The 19,733-nt window shown below is 35.8% G+C and overlaps 1 protein-coding gene across 4 annotated transcripts in view; it reads left to right on the top strand.

Annotated features, from left to right (window-relative positions):
* The first annotated feature begins 13,559 nt into the window (after nucleotides 1-13,559).
* Nucleotides 13,560-19,733, top strand: part of Ddr (discoidin domain-containing receptor 2) — a 111,974-nt gene continuing 105,800 nt past the window's right edge. For 3 of the 4 annotated variants that reach the window (XM_089256934.1, XM_089256936.1, XM_089256935.1), the window contains exon 1: nucleotides 13,560-13,973. In XM_089256934.1, coding sequence (XP_089113060.1) covers nucleotides 13,658-13,973 — 316 coding nt within the window. In that variant the 5' untranslated portion in view covers nucleotides 13,560-13,657. The remainder of the gene's footprint in view (nucleotides 13,974-19,733) is intronic. The other variant, XM_089256933.1, reaches the window with a different exon arrangement.

Genomic DNA, 19,733 nt, shown 5'->3' with positions numbered 1-19,733 from the left:
CGCCCGGACATTTGTTTTGCCAGCAGCAGCAGCAGCAGAAGCAGCAACAGCAGCAGTAGCAGCAACTTGGCTAACAAGTGTTTTTGTGGTAGGCTCAAAGCTGTGCCTGCTGTCTGGCTCTTAATTAAAGTTCATGTGGACAGTACGTGTTAATCTGCTGAAAAGTGCAGGCGGTCACTGTGTGACTAGACCAGCTATGAGTATTAGGACTGAGGATTTACTTATAGCACACAACAATCAAAAAGATTAACTCACACTTGGGCTACGAATTGCCACTGGCGTAGCAGCAAATTGAGACACATTTCAGACTTATAAGCTGAAAAGTAACTCTCTATAACTCTATAATCCAATAAAGAAGTTGAGGTTTAAATAATTTAAATTTGATATGCATATAAGTGATTTATGTTGTATTTGCAGAGCTAAATTACTCTTATTTATGGATAATTTTAATTTCTTTCAATGATTTTTGACACTTGGGCGCGTTGAAGAAGTCATGCTAAGACCGGAATGCCCATGCACGATATATAATACAGTCGAGTCACGATGTCACGATTTGTACCCCAATAAGTCTAAATATCGTGAAAAATCGAAAAAACATGATTCCTTCTCGATAGTTATCGATAATTTAAATTTCTATGCAAATTGAAAATAATTGATCCCCTTGCCATTTCAATCAATCGGATTTCAGCTATATTTAAAATAATATATGTTTATGGCTGGTTGATATAAAATACGATACGTAAATGCTACTATAATTTGGGTATATAAAAAGTAAATAATATATCAAAAATAGTATACAAATACAAATTTGAGTTCTATTACATATTCATAATTCATATAATTATAATCATATTTTAATCACAGAAAAAATGTTATTCTTCGAATTATATATATATCAATATATGTATATATTATAATATATTATTCAATAATATTGAAAGTTAAATAGAATTAGAAATATTATTTTATATGTATCATTATTTCATAAATTGGGTTTTTTATTTAATAAATATTAAGTAAATAAATTAAAAATTTCTACACTTACCTGCTGAGAGATATAATGCATACCGCCATTAAATTAATATAGATAGATGGCGTATTTAACAGTTTTCCCTAGATAAGGCACCATTAGGTATATACATATATTTTACAAAATCATTTCTCCGATCGACTGAGACACCGTTTGCGCCGCAGCAGCAGCAGCAGAGGCAGCTACAGCGGCAGTTGGGCTGCTTGAGTGACATTTGCTGTTTCGACACGGCCAAGTTGCCTTGGAAAAAAGGCATTTCCAGCCATTTCCTGTGCGTTACGTGTGTGTGTGTGTGCGTCTGTGTTTTGTGTCGCGTTGCCATTAGGCATCCGCCACTGGACAGCATCAGCCTCCTTTAAGCAGCACCAGCAGCACCAGCAGCATCACCAGCAGGAGCAGCAGGAGCTGTAGCAGCCGTAGCAGCTCTCAGCTGCCACTCAGCACAAATTTTCGGCAGCATGCTTTTCCGGTTTGCCAACGCAGCATCAGCAGCGCAGCAGCAACTGCTGTTCGCATGCTTTTCAGCTCCGAATGAAGCTCGCCCATTTGCTTCCTGCTGCTCGAAGCCAAACCCCTCAGGATCACTCTAGTTCAATAAGGATTTCCGTTTCAATTCGTGCGCTGTGCCATTGTTGGAGTCGCTGTCGCTGCTGCTGCTGCTGCCGCTGGCGTCTCAGTCGCTGCTTTTGCTGGCGTTTGTCCATTTTTCGCTTATCGAATTTTTCACTTTGACGACCTTTTCGTGGCGCAAGGCTCAACTTTTTACACTTTTAGCAACAAAATTTCCTTGGCCCGCTGCTCTTTGCCATTTCTTATTTATTTATTTATTTATTTTTGTGCTGATTTCATGCGTTTGCGTTGCGACTTTTCGGCTGCTTTTTGTGCTTGATTTGCTTTCCAATTTTCAATGTGTCACTTTATGAGCGGGACCATTAATCAAAAACAAAAGGAACAACAACAAAAACTGGCGAACCTGAAAAGAGCGTTAAGAAATTATTGCTTAAATAAGCGTGTTTTTCTCCTCATACATATAGATGTTATATATACATATATATGTATATATAAATGGTATAGTACATACTGAATGGGGAGGGAGGCCTTGTGTATTGAGGCGACCGCAAAAATACTCTGAGTTGGCAATTCTGAAAAGTTTTTCTCGCCCCTCCAAACGCTGTTGGCGCTTTTCTTTATTGATTTTGTATTTTCATGCGTCATTTGGCGGGCGTTTTGCATGCAACATACAAATTGCTACGCCTCAGTGAAGGCATCGCAGCTGAGACAGAGACTTGAGTGCATAATTTATAGAGTTCGGCCATATTTAAAAAAACAACAAATCAATTAGAGCGAGAGCCTGGGAACGCGATGCTGTCAAAGGCTGAGTCAACAGCTCAGTTCGATGTGGGGATGGAGGCGATGGAGGCTGCGTGTTTGTGACAAAGCAAACTCGTGAGAGCAGGACGCAGATAGAGGATGAGAGATGGAAAATTAAAGAATATAGAAGACAGCAAATAGAGAATAGCAAATAGAATAATACAGAAAGTAGATGAAAATCGAAGATAAAACACACACGATAAAAGAAATAAGATAAAAGATAGACTATAGAAAAATAATAGAATAATAGAAGATTGAAAATGAATAATTAATATAAATAATAAATTAGAGGAAAAAAGAAGACAAAATTAAATATAGAGGATAGAATGCATAAGAATCAAGAGAAAATATATCAGACAGATTGTAGAATACATGAGACAGAAGATAAATAATAAAATAATATTTATATAAAAATGAAGATAAAATTTACAAAGTAATAAAAAAGATTGTAAAGTAAATATAAAATAAAATAAATTAAAATATATAAATAATAGAATTTTATATATTTTGTTCAACGCAGAAAATTAGACATAGAAATATAGAAAGATATATAGAAATATTATATTATTAGCAATACTAATATTTAAAATATATTTACTTATAAAAACTCTCTTACATTTCATATGCTTTATTTAATACAAAACGGATAAAACAATTTTGCCCTATTTAAATTATACTCCACAATAAGTTTTATGATTGTCTAGTCTAATCTCGACTCTACTACAACTTTCAAGTTTCTTGTCTGCGCTTTCAGCTCACATTTATATATATATTAATAAAATGAAAAATCTTCATGACAACAATAAATCGCATTTAATAAACAAATCGTGCCATTACAAGTCCATCTATAAAACTGTACTACCCACTCAGCACAGGCCCGCGCAGAGACTCACTTCAGCTGCCTCTTTGTTAGTCGCAAACTTCAAAGGCAAACACGCACATACAGATTTACAAACGCATCTGGCAAGTGGCAAAAAAAAAAAAGGAAAAAAAAGGCCCAAGCTGAAGAAATTTTAAAACAGCTCTCGTACAACATGTCGTATGCGAAACGAGGGAGGCTCGCAGCCATAGCCAAGACGAAGATGAAGACGAAGACAAAGACAAAGACATTCCCGTTGTTGTCGCATTTCTTTTGCAAGTGTCAAGTGTCAACGCCAAAATGATTAGGTAGGCGTTTCCAAAAACAACAACAGCAACAACAACGGCAATAGCAACAGCAACAGCAACAGCAACAGCAACTAGTACTCTCGGCTGGGCTTTTGTGGGCGTGTTACTTGTGTCTCTCGTACAACGCTTTGCCCCGAAAAGCTATTAAACGGCCTGGCATAGCGACAGGCAAACAGGACGGCCAAACCAATGCCCCAAACCCCCAAACCTTCTTTTGGCACTGTCAACGCCAGCTGCGACTCTGACTTCGAAATTCCCAGTTCCAAGTTCCCAGCTCCAACTCAAGCAACAGCTGCATGTTGCACGTTGCGCGTTGCACGTTGCGCACTGCACGTTGCGACTTCCATTTAGTATTTTAGTTTATAGCGCAGTCTTGATTTCAAAATATTATGACGACTGTTAAAGTTATAACTTCACGGCAAACGCATTCAACTTGAAATTGAAATCATTTCTGTAGCTCTCGCTTGCTGTCTCACCCTCTCTCCATCTCTGTCTCTGTCTGGCATTCTGCTTTTATGCTTTTTATGTCTTCATCATTCATATTTATGCATTTTTATTTTAATTTCGCCTAGCACTTGGCTCTTCTAACTAGTCGCGACTCCGCCCACTTCTTGCCGGCCTGCCAGCCAGGCGGCATCTTTCTGGGCCCCATATGCGTGTGTGCGTGTGTGCGTGTGGGGGCGTGTGATATGCCTTCTGGGCCCCAACTCCTAACTTGAGCCCCTAGCCATTTTGACAGCTCCTCGCTGAGTGGCTGCCACTCTGAATGTCTGACTGTCTGACTGTCTGCCTCTCTGACTGTCTGTCTGTCAGTCGTCCGGCAGAATCGTTCACATTTATGACTGTTAGGGCCAAAGGTTTTTGCTTTTTATGAGCTAAAATTGTTGTGCAAAATGCAAACGACATGGCACCAGAATCGTAATGCCAGTCCACGCTGTTAAAAGTAAGCACAGCGCGCGCAAGCAGATGGGTACGCAAAAACAGTTACAGATATATATACATACATATATGTATGTATTGTAGCAGGTAACTGGAATAATAAGCTCAGCTGTCTATGATAGTCAGCGTAACTCACATTTATACTGTTTTCTCTTTCTCTGTGTGTTTTCAATAAAAGTTAAGTAATATTTACGATTCAATATTCTTGAAAATATATGTTCGAGTGCTCTCAAGTGGAGAAATCTCAAAGAATGCAGTCGATGCACTCAAGACATTTTCAGTTTGGATGTAAAATGTTGGACATTTAGGCATACCGATAAAAGAATGCTCTGCAATTGGTATTTTTAAGGCTAAGCAGAAGAAAAGAGCTGCAGCTTGTATATTTTTTATATAAAATAAAGTTGAACAAATTTTAAATGAGGAAAATGTTTAAAAAAAATATGATATTTTTTATTTTATACACATTTACTTTACTTATTTCACTTATTTTTTCAGATTATTTAAAGTTTAAATTAACTTTTCTAAATAAAAATATCTGTGATGAATTAAATATACAAATATATAACAAAAAAGGTAATAATAATAAAATTAAATTTAAAAAAATTAATAAAAAATAGTTTTTACTTAAAAATGCAAAAAATTGTGTAAAGCAAAAGTAGGATTTGCTTAAATTTCATCAATACAAATTTAATAATATTATATTATATATAAAATATAAAAATAATAGAAATTTAAAATATATCAAATTAATTTTTATTTATTTATTAACAAAAAAAAAAGAATAAAAAATGTAAGTGGCCTCAAATATATGATGTAAAATCAATTCAAAATAAAGACCTAAATATAAATAAAACATAAATCAATGAAATATAAAGTTAAAACTTCTTACTTAAATATTTCATACAAATAAAATTAAAATAAATAATATTAATAGCCATTTATATATAAGAATTTTTACTGTATAGTTAATTTATGAATATTTGTAAAACTATAAAGTTACAGCAAAGCCACATCGCATAGCTTACGAACTAATAAATTGAAGGCAAACCGCGAAAAATACTATTTCCTATTTAAATATTGTCTAATACATGCATATATTTTACAAGAAATAGTTTCAGATATCTGATAATCTCTAACATTTGCCCTTTGACCAGTCAGCTAGGCATACTGCAATGCTGAGAGACTGGCAGCTTTGTGCTTGCAAAAACACTCCCTCGGACACATATTTCTTTTTTGCTCTTGCAGGCCTGGTCGTCGCATATTTCACGCCTAATCATCAACTGCAATTTCCATGGCCCCCGACAACCTACGCAAAAAGCAAACACTTCACACAGGGCGATTATTATACCCCAGGCTGCGGCTTTGCCATTTACATGGCCATAAAATATAAGCCAGGCGAACGGAAAACTTTCGCTGGCAAAGCGAAAATTCCCAGAGCCATAATTTTTCACAAAACGTCTCTGACGCCGCATAATTGCAGCGTAATTTTTGCGCATTTAATTTCAACGTCTAGCCCTCTTATACTCCCTCGCTCTAAGCCTTAACCTTAGCCAAGAAGTGCGCTGTGCTAAGTGCAGCTGGCCAACGACAGACGCGTTGGTTGGGGGAGTTGGCTCTGTCCAGCAGACGGTCTAAACTGAAGGCGTTGGAATTGTTTGTCATATTCGCATGTGACGACTTTTTTGTGCTTTTTCCCATTTCGTGTCAGTTTTTTTTTTTCTGTTCTGTTCACTTTTTAGTTTATAAAACGACCTTTGCGACCCAGGCGACTTGTGCGACTTTTTTATGCAATTAACAAAAAACACAATGCAAAAATTTGTGGCTACAACACTTTGCACTTTCCGTTGTACACACAGACGTCCACCACGTCGTCGTCGACGTCGACAACCTTGTCTGCTGCCTTTGACCATGAGAGGCTCTATTCATAAGTTTCCAGCGGGGCATAAATCTTGTGTGAAACAAATTGACAACTGTGAAAAACTAGCTTAAAATGAAATTTAAATGAATAATAACTAACAACAGTGTATAATAATAAAAAAAAAAAAAAACAAAAACAAACTTAGGATTAAATTCCTTTTTTAATTTGTTTTTTTAAATAAATCAATTTTCAAAGTCAGCCTAGTTCTCCCATAAACTTTTCTCTATCTGCGCTTAGCTTGTATAATAAATAATACATAGTACAACTATATTTAATGTTTAAATTTACTATTTATATTATTTTTAATCATATTAATATATTTATAGATAAAGCAATTTTATTTCCCATTAAGCTGTTTTTATTAATCAAATGAAAAATTGTTTTATATAAAAACTCTTTCCAATTATTAAAAATTAAATAGAATATTATTTTAAATATATTTTCTATACTTCATAATGAAATACAAAAAAATATATATATGAATGAAAGAATAAACAAATAAATAAGTAAAATATGTACAAAATATATATATATATATATAATTTTAAAATTCATTTCTGATTTAATTTTTTATATTTTATTAATATTTTATTTTTGTTTGATTATGTCATTTATATATTTTTTTCTTTATGAAGAAACCAAAAAAAAATTCAAAAGGTTCCTTAATATAATTTCTGAATATTTTTAAATAATTATTTTAAATGTGTTTTTATATTTCATTTTTTACACATAATTGTATGTATAAATTAGACAAGATTCTTATTTTTATTGTATTTATTTACCTATTTTTTTTTTCAATTTTAATTTTATTATTATATATAAGTACATAGAGCACACAATTCTCGGTGCATTTGCAACTAAGTAGGATTCTTATTTGTAGTCGTTGCTTTCATGTGGCGAGCGCTGCGTGCATTGTGTACGAAAAATAGATATGTATATATATACATATATGTACATACATATATATTTTCGCCAGTTCTTTGGTCGTCGTCGTCACTTTGCAGCATTTCAATGATAAAGTGTTTTTTGTGTCGCTGGCTGGTGCGGAAAATTTATTAAAGAAAATGTTAAAAATTGCTAAAAATGCTTTTCTATTGTTCTGTGGCCACTGCCTGCACATTTTCTCGTTCTGTTCGCTTTTATATACAATATTTTTAGACGCGCTGCAGCAAAAAACGAAAAATACCAGGCGAAAAAATTGTTTATTACATTTCTAGGTTTGCACGGTAGAAAATTTATGCCCGACATTGAATGGTATGCAAGCAAAGCAAGCAAAGGCACCCGGGGGAACTGAGAGCGTGGCATGTGCAGGGCCCGACCAAGGCCAGCCGCATATTTGGCCCTGACGCTGCGCTTTGGCTAAATTATGGCATATTTATTCGATGGCAGGAGATGGCATTGAACTTAGCTTGCTTTTGTCAGTTCTGACTGGGCGTCTCGAATCCATTGAAATTGTGACTTGCACAAAGTGTTGGCCATTGAGATAGTCCGAAGATTTAGTTTAAATGGAAGTTATTGCGAAATTCTAAAGAAAAATCGAATATGAAAGTAAGAAAGAGGAAAAAGGGAAGCAGCCTTCCCATGCATATAAATATAGGCAGGCAGTTATATTGATCTGAATCTAAATATAAAATTGCTTTCAGGGACTAACTTAAATATCATGACATCAAATATAAATAAAATGAATAAAGTAATATATTATGACATGGCATTAAAAAAACTTAACATGATATTCAATTTGGAATCTCTTTTATTAGTATTATGATATTATAGGCATTTATATTGCAAATTTTTTATTGAGACATTGACGTATCATATGTAACTATAATTCTATTATAAGAAATATCATTATATAAAAATGTATATATATTGAAAATATTAATGTAAAAATGTTAAATATAAAGAAATCAATTATGAAATCATTCACTCCTTAACAATAATAATTAATAATTCATAAAATGTTTAGAGTTCCATTTATGAATATTAATAATTTTCCAATATACTTCTAAGCACATAGCTTTCAATATTTGCGAAATAATTCTAAAGTCTTACACAAACAATTTCCCAAGCTACTACAATCCAAAGACCTACTAGACCCATCACTAAAACTAGCAGAAGACCCAAGCTCCAACACCCTTACTTTATCTGAATATGTTCATATGTTAACTTTCAATTAGATTCATATATGTACATATGTATAATATGAACTGAAGGTAACTAAGAGATGATGATCCCAATTAGCACCTAGAAATATTTGGTACTTATGCAGACTTAATTTATAATGAACTGCATATATATAACATCATATTTGTATGTTATATATATGGGTTTTTTTCTTTTTTTCTTCTATTATTAAAAATTTACTTAGTTCAATACTTATTCATTATTCTCAGCTGAGTCTTAATTAGCTAACATGTCTCGCTTAAGCTAAAATTGAATAGCTCTAAAGCTATTTGTTACAAATATCAACATTACAATCTTGGCCAAAATATATACACATTAGTTTACACTCGCTTAGCAATTGCCTGCTCCTCCTACAACGACGTCGACGACTACGACGCCGACTACTTAGTCTCGCTTGAGTTCCACATAAAATATCCATAACATTAACCACAATTACGATGAAATTGTATACCCAGAGAAAATTGCAACCAGAGGAAGAGAGTGAGAGAGAGAGAGAGAGGGTGAAAAAAGGCGCTGGAAATTGCCAAAGCTTTTGTTGTTTGTCGTTTGTTGCTGCCGCCCACAAAGCCCAAATTAAAAATGGTTAAAAAATATTTTTCTATTAATTTTCCAGGCTGTCCTTTTATATATTTTCTTCTTTTTTTTCGCGTTGGCGTCGTCAACATGTGTTGCATGTGGCAATTAAATGCCAGGCTACACTCACAACAACAGCAGCAAAAAGAAAGCAACAACAACAACAACAGCAAGAGCAACAGCAATTTGGATTGCATCGTGGGGCCGTAGCTCCTGCTACTGCTGCTGCTCCTCCTCCTGCTGCTGCGGCTGCTGGCTGTTGGGCGCGTAATAATTTTTGGCGCACAGTTTCGCGTCTTGGAGTGCAAATAAAATGCCGCTTTTTAGTGACTCAGTTGGCGGCAGTCGGCCGGCCGTTCGGAGAGTGCGAAAATAATATGGCCAGGCCGCAGGCAACGGTACTACAACGAACACCACCCCAGCCAGTCAGACAGTCAGCCAGTCAGGCAGGCAAACTGAATGCCGATTGGGTGGTTGGGAGGTTGAGAGCGGAGGGGTACGACGGACTGTGTAGACCAGGCATAGAAAACTAAATGAATGACATGCCAGGGCGTCTGCAATGTCTGTCTGGCATTGCAAGCGAGGGGAGAGCATTCGAGGTGGAGCAGCTGGCTGATTGGTGTAGCCGGAGGGGGGGGTGAACTAGGAAGACTGGAAGAGTGGGTAACTTGCGGTACAACGCCTGCCAGGAACCGTCTGCGGCTCGGGCTTCAATTAATTTTCGACTTGGTTATTGTTTGCGGGTGTTAATGGTGCGCGTTATCAGCGCAGAGGCTGCTGAATCTAGACAGAGTTGCTGGTGAAGTGGTGCAGTGGTGCAGTGGTTAAGCTGCAGTTCGGCTGCTCTGGGCTGTGGGTTATGCGGCAGCTCTGCTACTGTTGTTATTCTAACCAAACTGCCAGACTGAATATTATAAAGTATTCCGGTTGCATTTGTTGCATAACTTACTGAACTATTGCAGTTTATATTCAAATAATGGTCGGCCTAGGGGAAGCTGCAATTGCGCTTGTATACGACTATATGATACTCATTAGAATGATATTCATTTAAAATATATATATTATATATAAATATTTATATATATTTTTCTTACGTATAATTTCATTTATAAATTAAGTTATCCAGATAATATATTTACATTACTATTAAAAGATTTTTATGTTATATTTTAAGTATTTATTTCAATTTATATTTTATTTGATTTTTTTAAACATTTATATTTTCTTTACATATATTTATTACAATTAATATTTGATATACAGTATATTTATAAAATTTTATTTTCTATGTATTTTCTTTATAAATTGGTTTATTAATGATTTTATATTTATTAAAAAATATTAAAAAATATTTATAAATATAAAAAAGCATAGATATATTTATATTGGAACACTTTTACCTCTTTCATTAGTGAACTGAGTTCTGCGTGAGTTAAATAAAATGCATCTTGATTTACTCCTTGTTTTATGACTTTGTTTATTTCTCTAATTTATGTGCATCTTGCTGCCAAAGCGATCTCAGATCTTGATGCGATAAAACTAATATGTGACTATAATTAAATTGCTTTAAGTGATCCATAACTCATCTCCGACTTTAACGCATTTCACATATCTTAACGCAGATGCATCTCGTTTGCCCCCCTCCATGATCCGTCACACATCATCACACCGAACTGAATGGAGCTGTCGGCTCACTCAGTTTCACTTTGCCATTCATATGGCTACCAGTGCTACGCGCAACGACCTCTGTGATCTGCACGTTCGTCTGACCCAATGTCCGCCCGCCTGCTGCACACACCTCTCCTGCCAGCCAGCCAGCCACTCCCTCCCCTGAGTAGCTGTCGGTTTGTTCGCGTCACAACGACGAAAAGCGACGTCGCTTTTCACGCATCTGTTTTTTGCTTTCGTCACATAAAAAATTTGCATTTGACTGCTGGCTACCGAAGAAAACGGTGCCAGTGCCAGTAGTGCCCACAGCCAGATAACCAACACAATCCAATAGCGGTTCCCCAGTTTGCTCCCCAACAGCTGCCCCTCAGTCTGTCTCTCTCTCCCTCTCTCTCTCTCTCTCTCTCTCTCTCTCTCTCCTCCTCTCTCTCTCTCTCTCTCTCTCTCTCTCTCTCTCTCTCTCTCTCTCTCTCTCTCTCTCTCCTCTCTCTCTCTCTCTCTCTCTCCCTCTCTCTCTCTCTTCAGGCTAAGCGCTGCGACCAGCTGCCGTTTCATTGCAATTGCAACTACTGCGAACATGGAGCGCATTAAAAGGCCGACCCATGGCCATAAAAACTATGCGACTCTCTGTGTTCAAGTGGCGGCTGGCAAATTTTATGCCTTTTATTTGGGACTATGCCGCCGACAACAACAGCAACAGCAACAACAACAATCACGAGTGCGACAACAACAAGGCACATTTGCAACTTTGCTGCCACTTCCACTGTCAAGTTGGCGTAAAATTTTTCATTTCGCATATGAAAGGAAGTGTGGGCGCCAGTTTGGCCTCCCTCTCCATCCACCGCTCCCTATCCACCCATCTCTCTCTCTCCCTCCTTTGGTACTTGCTAGAGGGACTGACCTTACAGTTCCAGTTACCATAACAGATCCCAAGCCACAGCCGCAAAACGGCCTCAACGTTTGTCGTTTAGTTTGCTTCTTTATATGATTTTTCTTTTCATTTTCCTTCATATTTTTTTTTCCTCAGCTCTGCTTTTCTTTTCTTATTTCGTTCCTATTTTTTTTCTATTTTTTTCTTTTTTTATTTTTCCTTTTTTTTTGCATTTTATTAATTGCTTGAGTGAATGCGCGTCGGCATTTGCCGCTTGCCTGCGAAAATTTCTTTGTGTATTTTTCGCTTTTGATCTTTTTCGAGACACTTTCGCAGCGACTTTGCATATTATGCAGAATATGGCAACTATCAGGCTGGCGAACTATAAAAGCGCTTTAAATAGAGATTCAGATGATATGAATATAGAATAGATTGTATGAATGTGTGAATACTCCGGCAGGAGTTTACGATATTTATAAATATATTGAGTAATGTGCGAATTTCTTGTAAAGTGCCAGAAATTTATTGTAAACATAAATATTTTATTTTAGATTTCGTTAGATGTAAGTAATTTCGAATACAGAAGGGGAGAGAGGGAGATAGATAGAAAAAGGAAGGGATAGGCAGAAAAATCTACCTTACACATTTTGTCATTTTATTGCTCAAATTTAACTTATATATGTGATTTAAAATATTTAAAAGTACATCTAATTTTATTTTATATAGATATTTATTTTTTTTTCTTAAAAGTATTGTATATTTTTATATATTTTTAAAATTATTATTATTATTTTTTTTTTTTTATTTGCTATGTTATTGATTTCAATTTACTTATATTAATTTTTAGTAAAACTTAAGTAAATACAATAAATTGTTAAGTAAAAATGTTCACTTAGATATTTTATTTAAAATAATTATTCATTATATTATATCAAATTTAATATATATCACATTACATTTCATTTTTAATATCTTTAAGCAAGAAATTCATTTCCCGAAAATAGCCAAGGAGATTTTTTTTTTTCCATAGCCTCCTTTAGGTCTCTCCATCCACACAAACTTTTGATTTAGCCTTTATAACAAGACACTGTGACCTTTGCTTAAAGCAACTTTCACTGGTTTCTCCTGGTGTCAACAGTTACAGTGTCTGCCATAAATCTGACTATCGCGTGTTAGGTCTTTTGCCAACTTTAATTTTGGCTGTTTAAAACTTGGCACGGTCCTTAGTATTAAACATTTTTTGTATTTTTTTGGGTATTCGTTTTACTGTTGTTGTTGTTTTTGTCGCATTTCCGGCTGCCTAAAGGGCAAACATCAGACAGTAGGCCGCACCGCGCATCCCTAGCCGGAGAACAACAAAACAGTTTTTCGTACAGTTTTTCGCGCTGTTTATATTTTTGTATTTTGACACGTTTTGGCATGTCGGCTGAGCTGAGTTGAGAGGGGCTTTAGAGGGCTTGTGTGTGTGTGTGATTGTGTGTGTCTGACATTTTACATAAATTTAACTTGCACAGAAGAGCTGTGGAAATCGTGCCGAGGAACTGCGCAACGTTGCCAGCGACTGTTGGCAACAACAACTGCCACATGACTTGGCTGTCATGTGACACAAACGCGACAGTTTGCAAGGTCACGTCACATTAATTTGCTGACAATGATGTATTTAGAGGGCGCAGAGGATGCCATAGAAGGAGTACAAAAAATATACATATATATATAAAGATCAACTGCCTGACTGCTTGTCTGACATTCTTAAAGCGACGCCAATTAAGTTGCAAAATTTAAAAAATGTCCTCAACAATTATGCGACATATTTCTTCAAACATTTATCAACATTTATCTTTTCTTGCAGCATGCAACGCGCCGCAACGTGTGAAAATCAACTGAAATAAACGAAGCAAACCGAGCAAAGAGGAGAACAAAGCAAAATCTAATCAAAATGCCTGCGATAAAATTACCGAAATTGAATTCGCCTCGACATTTGTCTATTGAGTGTTGTTGGCCCGTGCAACATGGGGCACGGTTCGGGTACAGCTGCTGGCATTTTGCAACAAATTATTTAAAAAGTTATTGCCACATTCAGCGTCATGGCGCTGTTAATAACAGTAAAATTTTATGCTGGCTGGCATTGACTTTGATTTTATTGAGCGGCTCCAGTGGCACTCGCACTGCTGTCGAGGCGGCAACAGCAACAACAGCAGCTGTTGGCAGTCCAGGCAGCTCAGGGGCTGTGGGCATGGCCTCATTGGAAATTGGTAAGTAAATGAATGAAGAGAAAGAAGCGTGCAGCAGAATAACAATTGACCCGGCAGATTAAGGTTTAAATTTTAGCTTAACTTCTATTGAGAATGAGATTGAAGACTGCTAGTTTAGGGAATTGAAAGAGAAAGAGAAAGGGAGCTGAATGTTATTTCAAAGAAATATTCGTATATTCATTACTTCGATTTATTTTACTTATTTGTATTTAAATATATATTATTATATTATATTAATATGAAGGAGAAATTTTATATTTAAAGACATATGGAATTATTTATTTACATTTACAAATCTACAAAAACATGTTCTATTTGATAAATGAGTGAAAAGAGTGCATTGGTCCAACTGTCTGATACTCTTACAAGATCTCTCTACAAGATATTGATCTCCATATATGTATATAGAGACTTTAAATTACCTAATATCAGTTCGTGTGTCTGTCTCTATACCTGTCTGTCCGTCCATCTCAGTGTCTGCCTCACAATCTCTCTCTGTCTGCAGAGCAATAAGAGCTACAGAAGATCAGTGATTCTGTCTATGTATGTATATGCAGCGGTACTCATTTGGTATTTGTATTTAAGCAAACCGAAGCTAGAAGACTTGAAGCAGCGGAGAGTGCTCTCATTGGTCACTTAAGGCTCGATTGCAACGACCCCTACCTGACGTCGGGCTCAACATTTAGCGAGACTTGGGCTTTGAGTGAAAGTCGCTCTATATAAAGGGCAGCAGCTTCGGGATTTTTTCAGTTGCCCAGACCTGCTGGGGGTCATACGTGCAGTGCAGTAAACTGAAGTAAAGTGTGTGAGCGTTCAGCTAAGCAAGACTGAGAGGAAATACTGATAGGAATTACGTAGAAGAAATACATAGAAGAAATATAGGCAATACCTAAAGAAAATAATTAGAGGGAATAGATACAGGAAATACTTAGAGGAGCTGCTAGCGAGAAATATTTACAGAAAATTCATATGAGAAATATTTAGACAATTATTTTGGTGTGCACATATTTTCACATATTTTTATAAAATATTTAATATTTAAATTTATGCATTTTTCTCACATACATACATACATAATTTTAGAACTACATTAAAAAGTAAATCTCGCAAAAACTCTTTCAGCAGCTAAGCTAATTACATTTTCTAAGTTTGCCAAGCTTACAAACATATATTATAAATAATATTTATTCAAGTAAAGCTCTGTTAAATTCAAATAAAATTCTTGTATATTCATATATTTCATATCTGCCTGATATAAATATTTGTACTCCAAAATAGCTGCACTATTTCATTAAATAAAATTTACTACGCTTACATCAAATTCCAAAATCCATTCAAATTATAAAAACTGTAATAAATTCAGTGTTGAATTAATTTTATAACTTTTTCTTTTGTACTCAAGCAGCATCTCATATCGTAAAAAAACGATATCAATATAGACATTTGTTTAATTTTCTTCATTTTTTTATGAAATCTAAAACGATTCATTTTGCATTTGTTTTATTAAATATTCATCAGAAATGCATATTTTTAATATATGCAACACGAAACTTCCACATTGATACACAATTTACCCGTTTTTGACCACTGCCGAGAGCCCTGGTCCCAGACCCCAGACCCCAGAACTCAGAGCCCCCGTCCGCCCACGAAACTTTTTATACTATCAACTAGTTAGTTACGGACATGCCTTCTGTTCAGTTCCCATGACATGAAATTTATGCATTTTTATTTCGATCAAATACACAACAACAGCAGCAGCAGCAGCAAAAGAAATGAAAAACTTGTTCGTTATACGTATATATACTTATATTAAAAAAGGAAAAAGGTACAACACAATATTATGGAAAATATTTTGTGCATATGCAACAAAGCCAGTTGAAAACCAAAATTTGTTGAATAGTCTAAAATTGAATATAAAAATGAAAATGTATTGCCCGATGAAATGGTAACATGTACATGCACGTTTTGTAATGCCTGAATACACATTTGGCCAAGTACAATACCCCATTCTTTGGGCAACCCTCGTTCAAGTTGAGTGCATGCTATGCAACAGCATTTTGGCATTGGACTAAATACTCTTAGACTGTTGGTGGGTTGCGGGGCCACAGTCCACATAATTTGCATTTGCATTGCAGCAATCAACATGGAAATCAATCAACCGCAAAGCGACAGAGGGGTGAACGAGAACAAGACAGCATCTAAACATCCTGAAGCTCAAGTGTTTCCCAATAGCGCAAACCGTAACTAATAACTGTTAAGCAGAGGGTCAACGGGGTGCTGTAGTGTAGGGGCTGCAGTACCCGCTGCTCACTACTCGGCACGCACTCAACCACAACCAATTACAGAAATTTACGCAAAGCGCCAGGATGCGCTGACGACGACGACGACGTCGTCATTAATAAATATGCGCCTGGGCCTAGCTTTAGGCCAGGCTCAAGGCGGTGCAAAAATGATGGGTAGCTGGTTAGCTAGGGCAGAGGCAGGTATACCCGCATACAGTTATATACATACACATATATATATTGTATATACATATACATATATATATAGATGCGTGCACACATATTTATCTAGGTGCTGAGTGGGTCCGAGCAAATCGAAGCCGCAGCGGTGCTTTTGATAGATGACTCTGCCTGACTGGGGCTGTTTGCCTCCCAATCCCGCTGCCCACCTGCCCGCCTACCTTCGTCTTCAACTTGAACGCTGCTCATTACCATTGCTGATTGGCTCCGTCGTGGCGCTGGCTCCCAGTGCTCATGTGTGTGTGGTCGCGTCCATCAGCCTGCCAGCCAGCCAGCCAGCCAGCCAGCCAGCTGGCATTGTTTCTTGGCCCCTTCCCCTCTTAGTCCGCCCTCTTCGTCTTTCAGCTGACTGTTATTGTTACCACAGCGGCTCTGTAGCTTTCTGTGCCATTCGTCTGCCGAGCATAACAAATTATCTTGTTGTGGGCCTTTGGCTCGTTAGCGTCCAACTTGTTTGCCAAAGCCAAAGATATAACCAATTAAGGATCATCGAACTTAATATACACTTGAAAACGTCAATTTACTCTTCAAATTTGCATACCACCAAATTAGTCATAATCCTTTTGTTTTATCGAAGTCTATAATAAGATCGCAATTTATTTTGCTTTTCCATAACTCTGCAAGCTTATAATATACATTTATTTATTTTTATTTTTTCATTTCACTTTATTTTTGTAATTTTTATTGATGTATATCCAATAACAAATTTCCTTTCAGTTTACTTTTTAAAATCAATTGCATATTTGTCTCTCTCTCTCTCTCTCTCTCTCTCTCTCTCACTCTCTCTCTCTATCTATCTATCTCTCTCTCTCTCTCTTTTATGCAACTCAACGACTTGCAATCATATTGTGGATATCAATAAATATAAATAACTCACTCAATATCTTGTGGCAATTAAGAAATGTAAATTTCTTTTATTTATTGTTTGAATAATTTGACTCAGCTCAACTAATTGGCAAAAATATATTAATTAAAAGCATCTTGGAATGCATATAAGGGAATTTTCCTTTTCACAATTTTACGACTAAATTTTTATGTTTTATAATTTTTCATTTGCTCAACAAAACAAGCCAAGTTATCTGCAAAAATTGCTTCAAGGTTGTTTACAATAAAATATTTGTTTTAATTAAAGATATTAAGATGCATATAAGCTGTACAAATAATTTAATAAATTTTCTCTTGTGTAAAATTTGGACTTCAGGAATGTCAAAGAAGTTAATCAATTCGTTTTGTTTGAACATGAATCTTTTTCGACATTTATATAAATATATGTATTTATATATTATTTCCTTCTCAATTTATATTTTATCTTTCAAGCTTTTATATATCGAAAATTTATTTTATGCAATCAAATTTAATTGGATTCTTTTCTCAGATTATATTTACTCTATAAATTTATTCTATATCAACATAGCTAACGCACCGTGAAAGGCATAGTGTATAAACCAGGCCAGTTCGGTAGCAGGAAATGAATGAAGCTGAATGAAAATCATGTAGTCGTCGTTTTGGTTATTCGGTCAGTCAGTCGTTCGGTTTGTTTTGCTCGATTCCGAATCACTTGGCTACGTCTGTATGTTTGTATCTGCAGCCAGTATTTATTTAAATGCGTAAATATCTGCATGTCCGACATATTTCATTTAACCGTAGGCGCGTTGAAATGTTGCTCAAATTGCTTCGCAGCAACCAAATAAAAAATGACCAGAGCACATAAACAGCTTCGCTCTCTATCTCTCTCTCTCTCTGTGTTTCTGTCTTTATTAAAATATTTAAAGCGTTGCTGCTGCTGCTGCTTTATAAATGCTTCTCCTTACTGGCATTGAAATGGAATTCTCTGTCGCAAAAGGATGTGGCTATATAGCTTCCGACCCGCCCCAATGATATATGCATGACAGTTAACAAAATCAGTTTAAGCTTTAAATTATTTAAAGCTTACAACTATCAACATATTTTAAAAAAGTTTATCAACTTAAAGGGTTTTTCTGGTATTGAATTTAATACAAAATAAAAATAATATAAGAAGCGCGAATTTGTTTGCGCAAGTACAAACTTTTTCTGACATTAAACTTTTTTCTGACATTTATCATGACTTAAATTTGTACTTAAAATTGTAAAATAAAAGAAATTCAACCAGTAAAAAGATCATTAAAATATATTAAATATGACTTATTTATTTATGTTTTTGTTTATTTAATTTTTCATATATTCCCCATATTAATTTATTGAAAAATTACACTCGAAATAAATGGCAAATAGTTTTAAATATTTAATAATTTATCAAACTTTCAATTTTTATTTATTTATTGAAATATATATATATTTATTTATTATTATTTTTATTTTTATATAATTTAAGACATGTATTTATGTAATTTAACTTTCAGTTTATTTGATTAAGTTCCTTTGCCTTCATTCATCTCAAATCTAAATGAACAAGTTAATACAAACTGCTCGAGACACTTGGCAAAATCTGTTAACCTACTGTCATTTCAATGTCTTCGCTCAATCATAACCCACTCACACTCACACACACACACACACACTGGCACACTTTTCCGTCAAATATCTCACTCATGTGGCCAACAATTTGGCTGCAATGAGAAACGCCAACGTTTGCTCAAAGCTGCACAAAAGCAATTTCCGAATTAATTGCTTGGCCAGCCCCAAATGGCCATTTACACAATATAGACAATATACAATGTGCGCCCAGGCACTTTTACTTTCTAGCCTTAGATCGGACAACTTATAATAGCAGCCACACTCAGCAAAATCCCACACACGCTGCTGCAGCGGAATCTCTAAAAACCACTTTCAACATAGACATACACACACACACACACACACACACACATACACATACACACACTCACTCACGTGCAGCAGCAACAAAAAAAAAACCTGATATGAATTGGTTTTAGATGTTGTCAGTTGTCGGCTGTCGGTTGTCGCTTGGCATCTCTAGCGGCGATATGATACGATACCAAACGATACGAAGGCCCGAAACAGTGGCCAAACGCGATAAACTAAACGCCAAGCGGCAAATGCTGAAATCCATGTAATTTGCCCCACTGGCCGCCAGCTCGAAGGCAGCGACAGCAGCAGCAGCAAAAAAGAAGAAAAGTATGCATGTTAAATGTAGCCACCGAACAGCCAACACAACCGGTGGCAATCTAAACTAAATGCAACACTAAGCTGCAACTATGCTCAAGGCGGAGAAGTGGGCGGGAGCAGTGCAACAGTC

Source organism: Drosophila navojoa, chromosome 3, assembly GCF_054131105.1.
Source record: "Drosophila navojoa isolate 15081-1374.11 chromosome 3, UAZ_NAV_1.0, whole genome shotgun sequence".
Classification (NCBI taxonomy): Eukaryota; Metazoa; Arthropoda; class Insecta; order Diptera; family Drosophilidae; genus Drosophila; species Drosophila navojoa.
The sequence above is the reverse complement of the archived record's forward strand: the minus strand, read 5'-3'. Positions and strand labels throughout refer to the sequence as shown.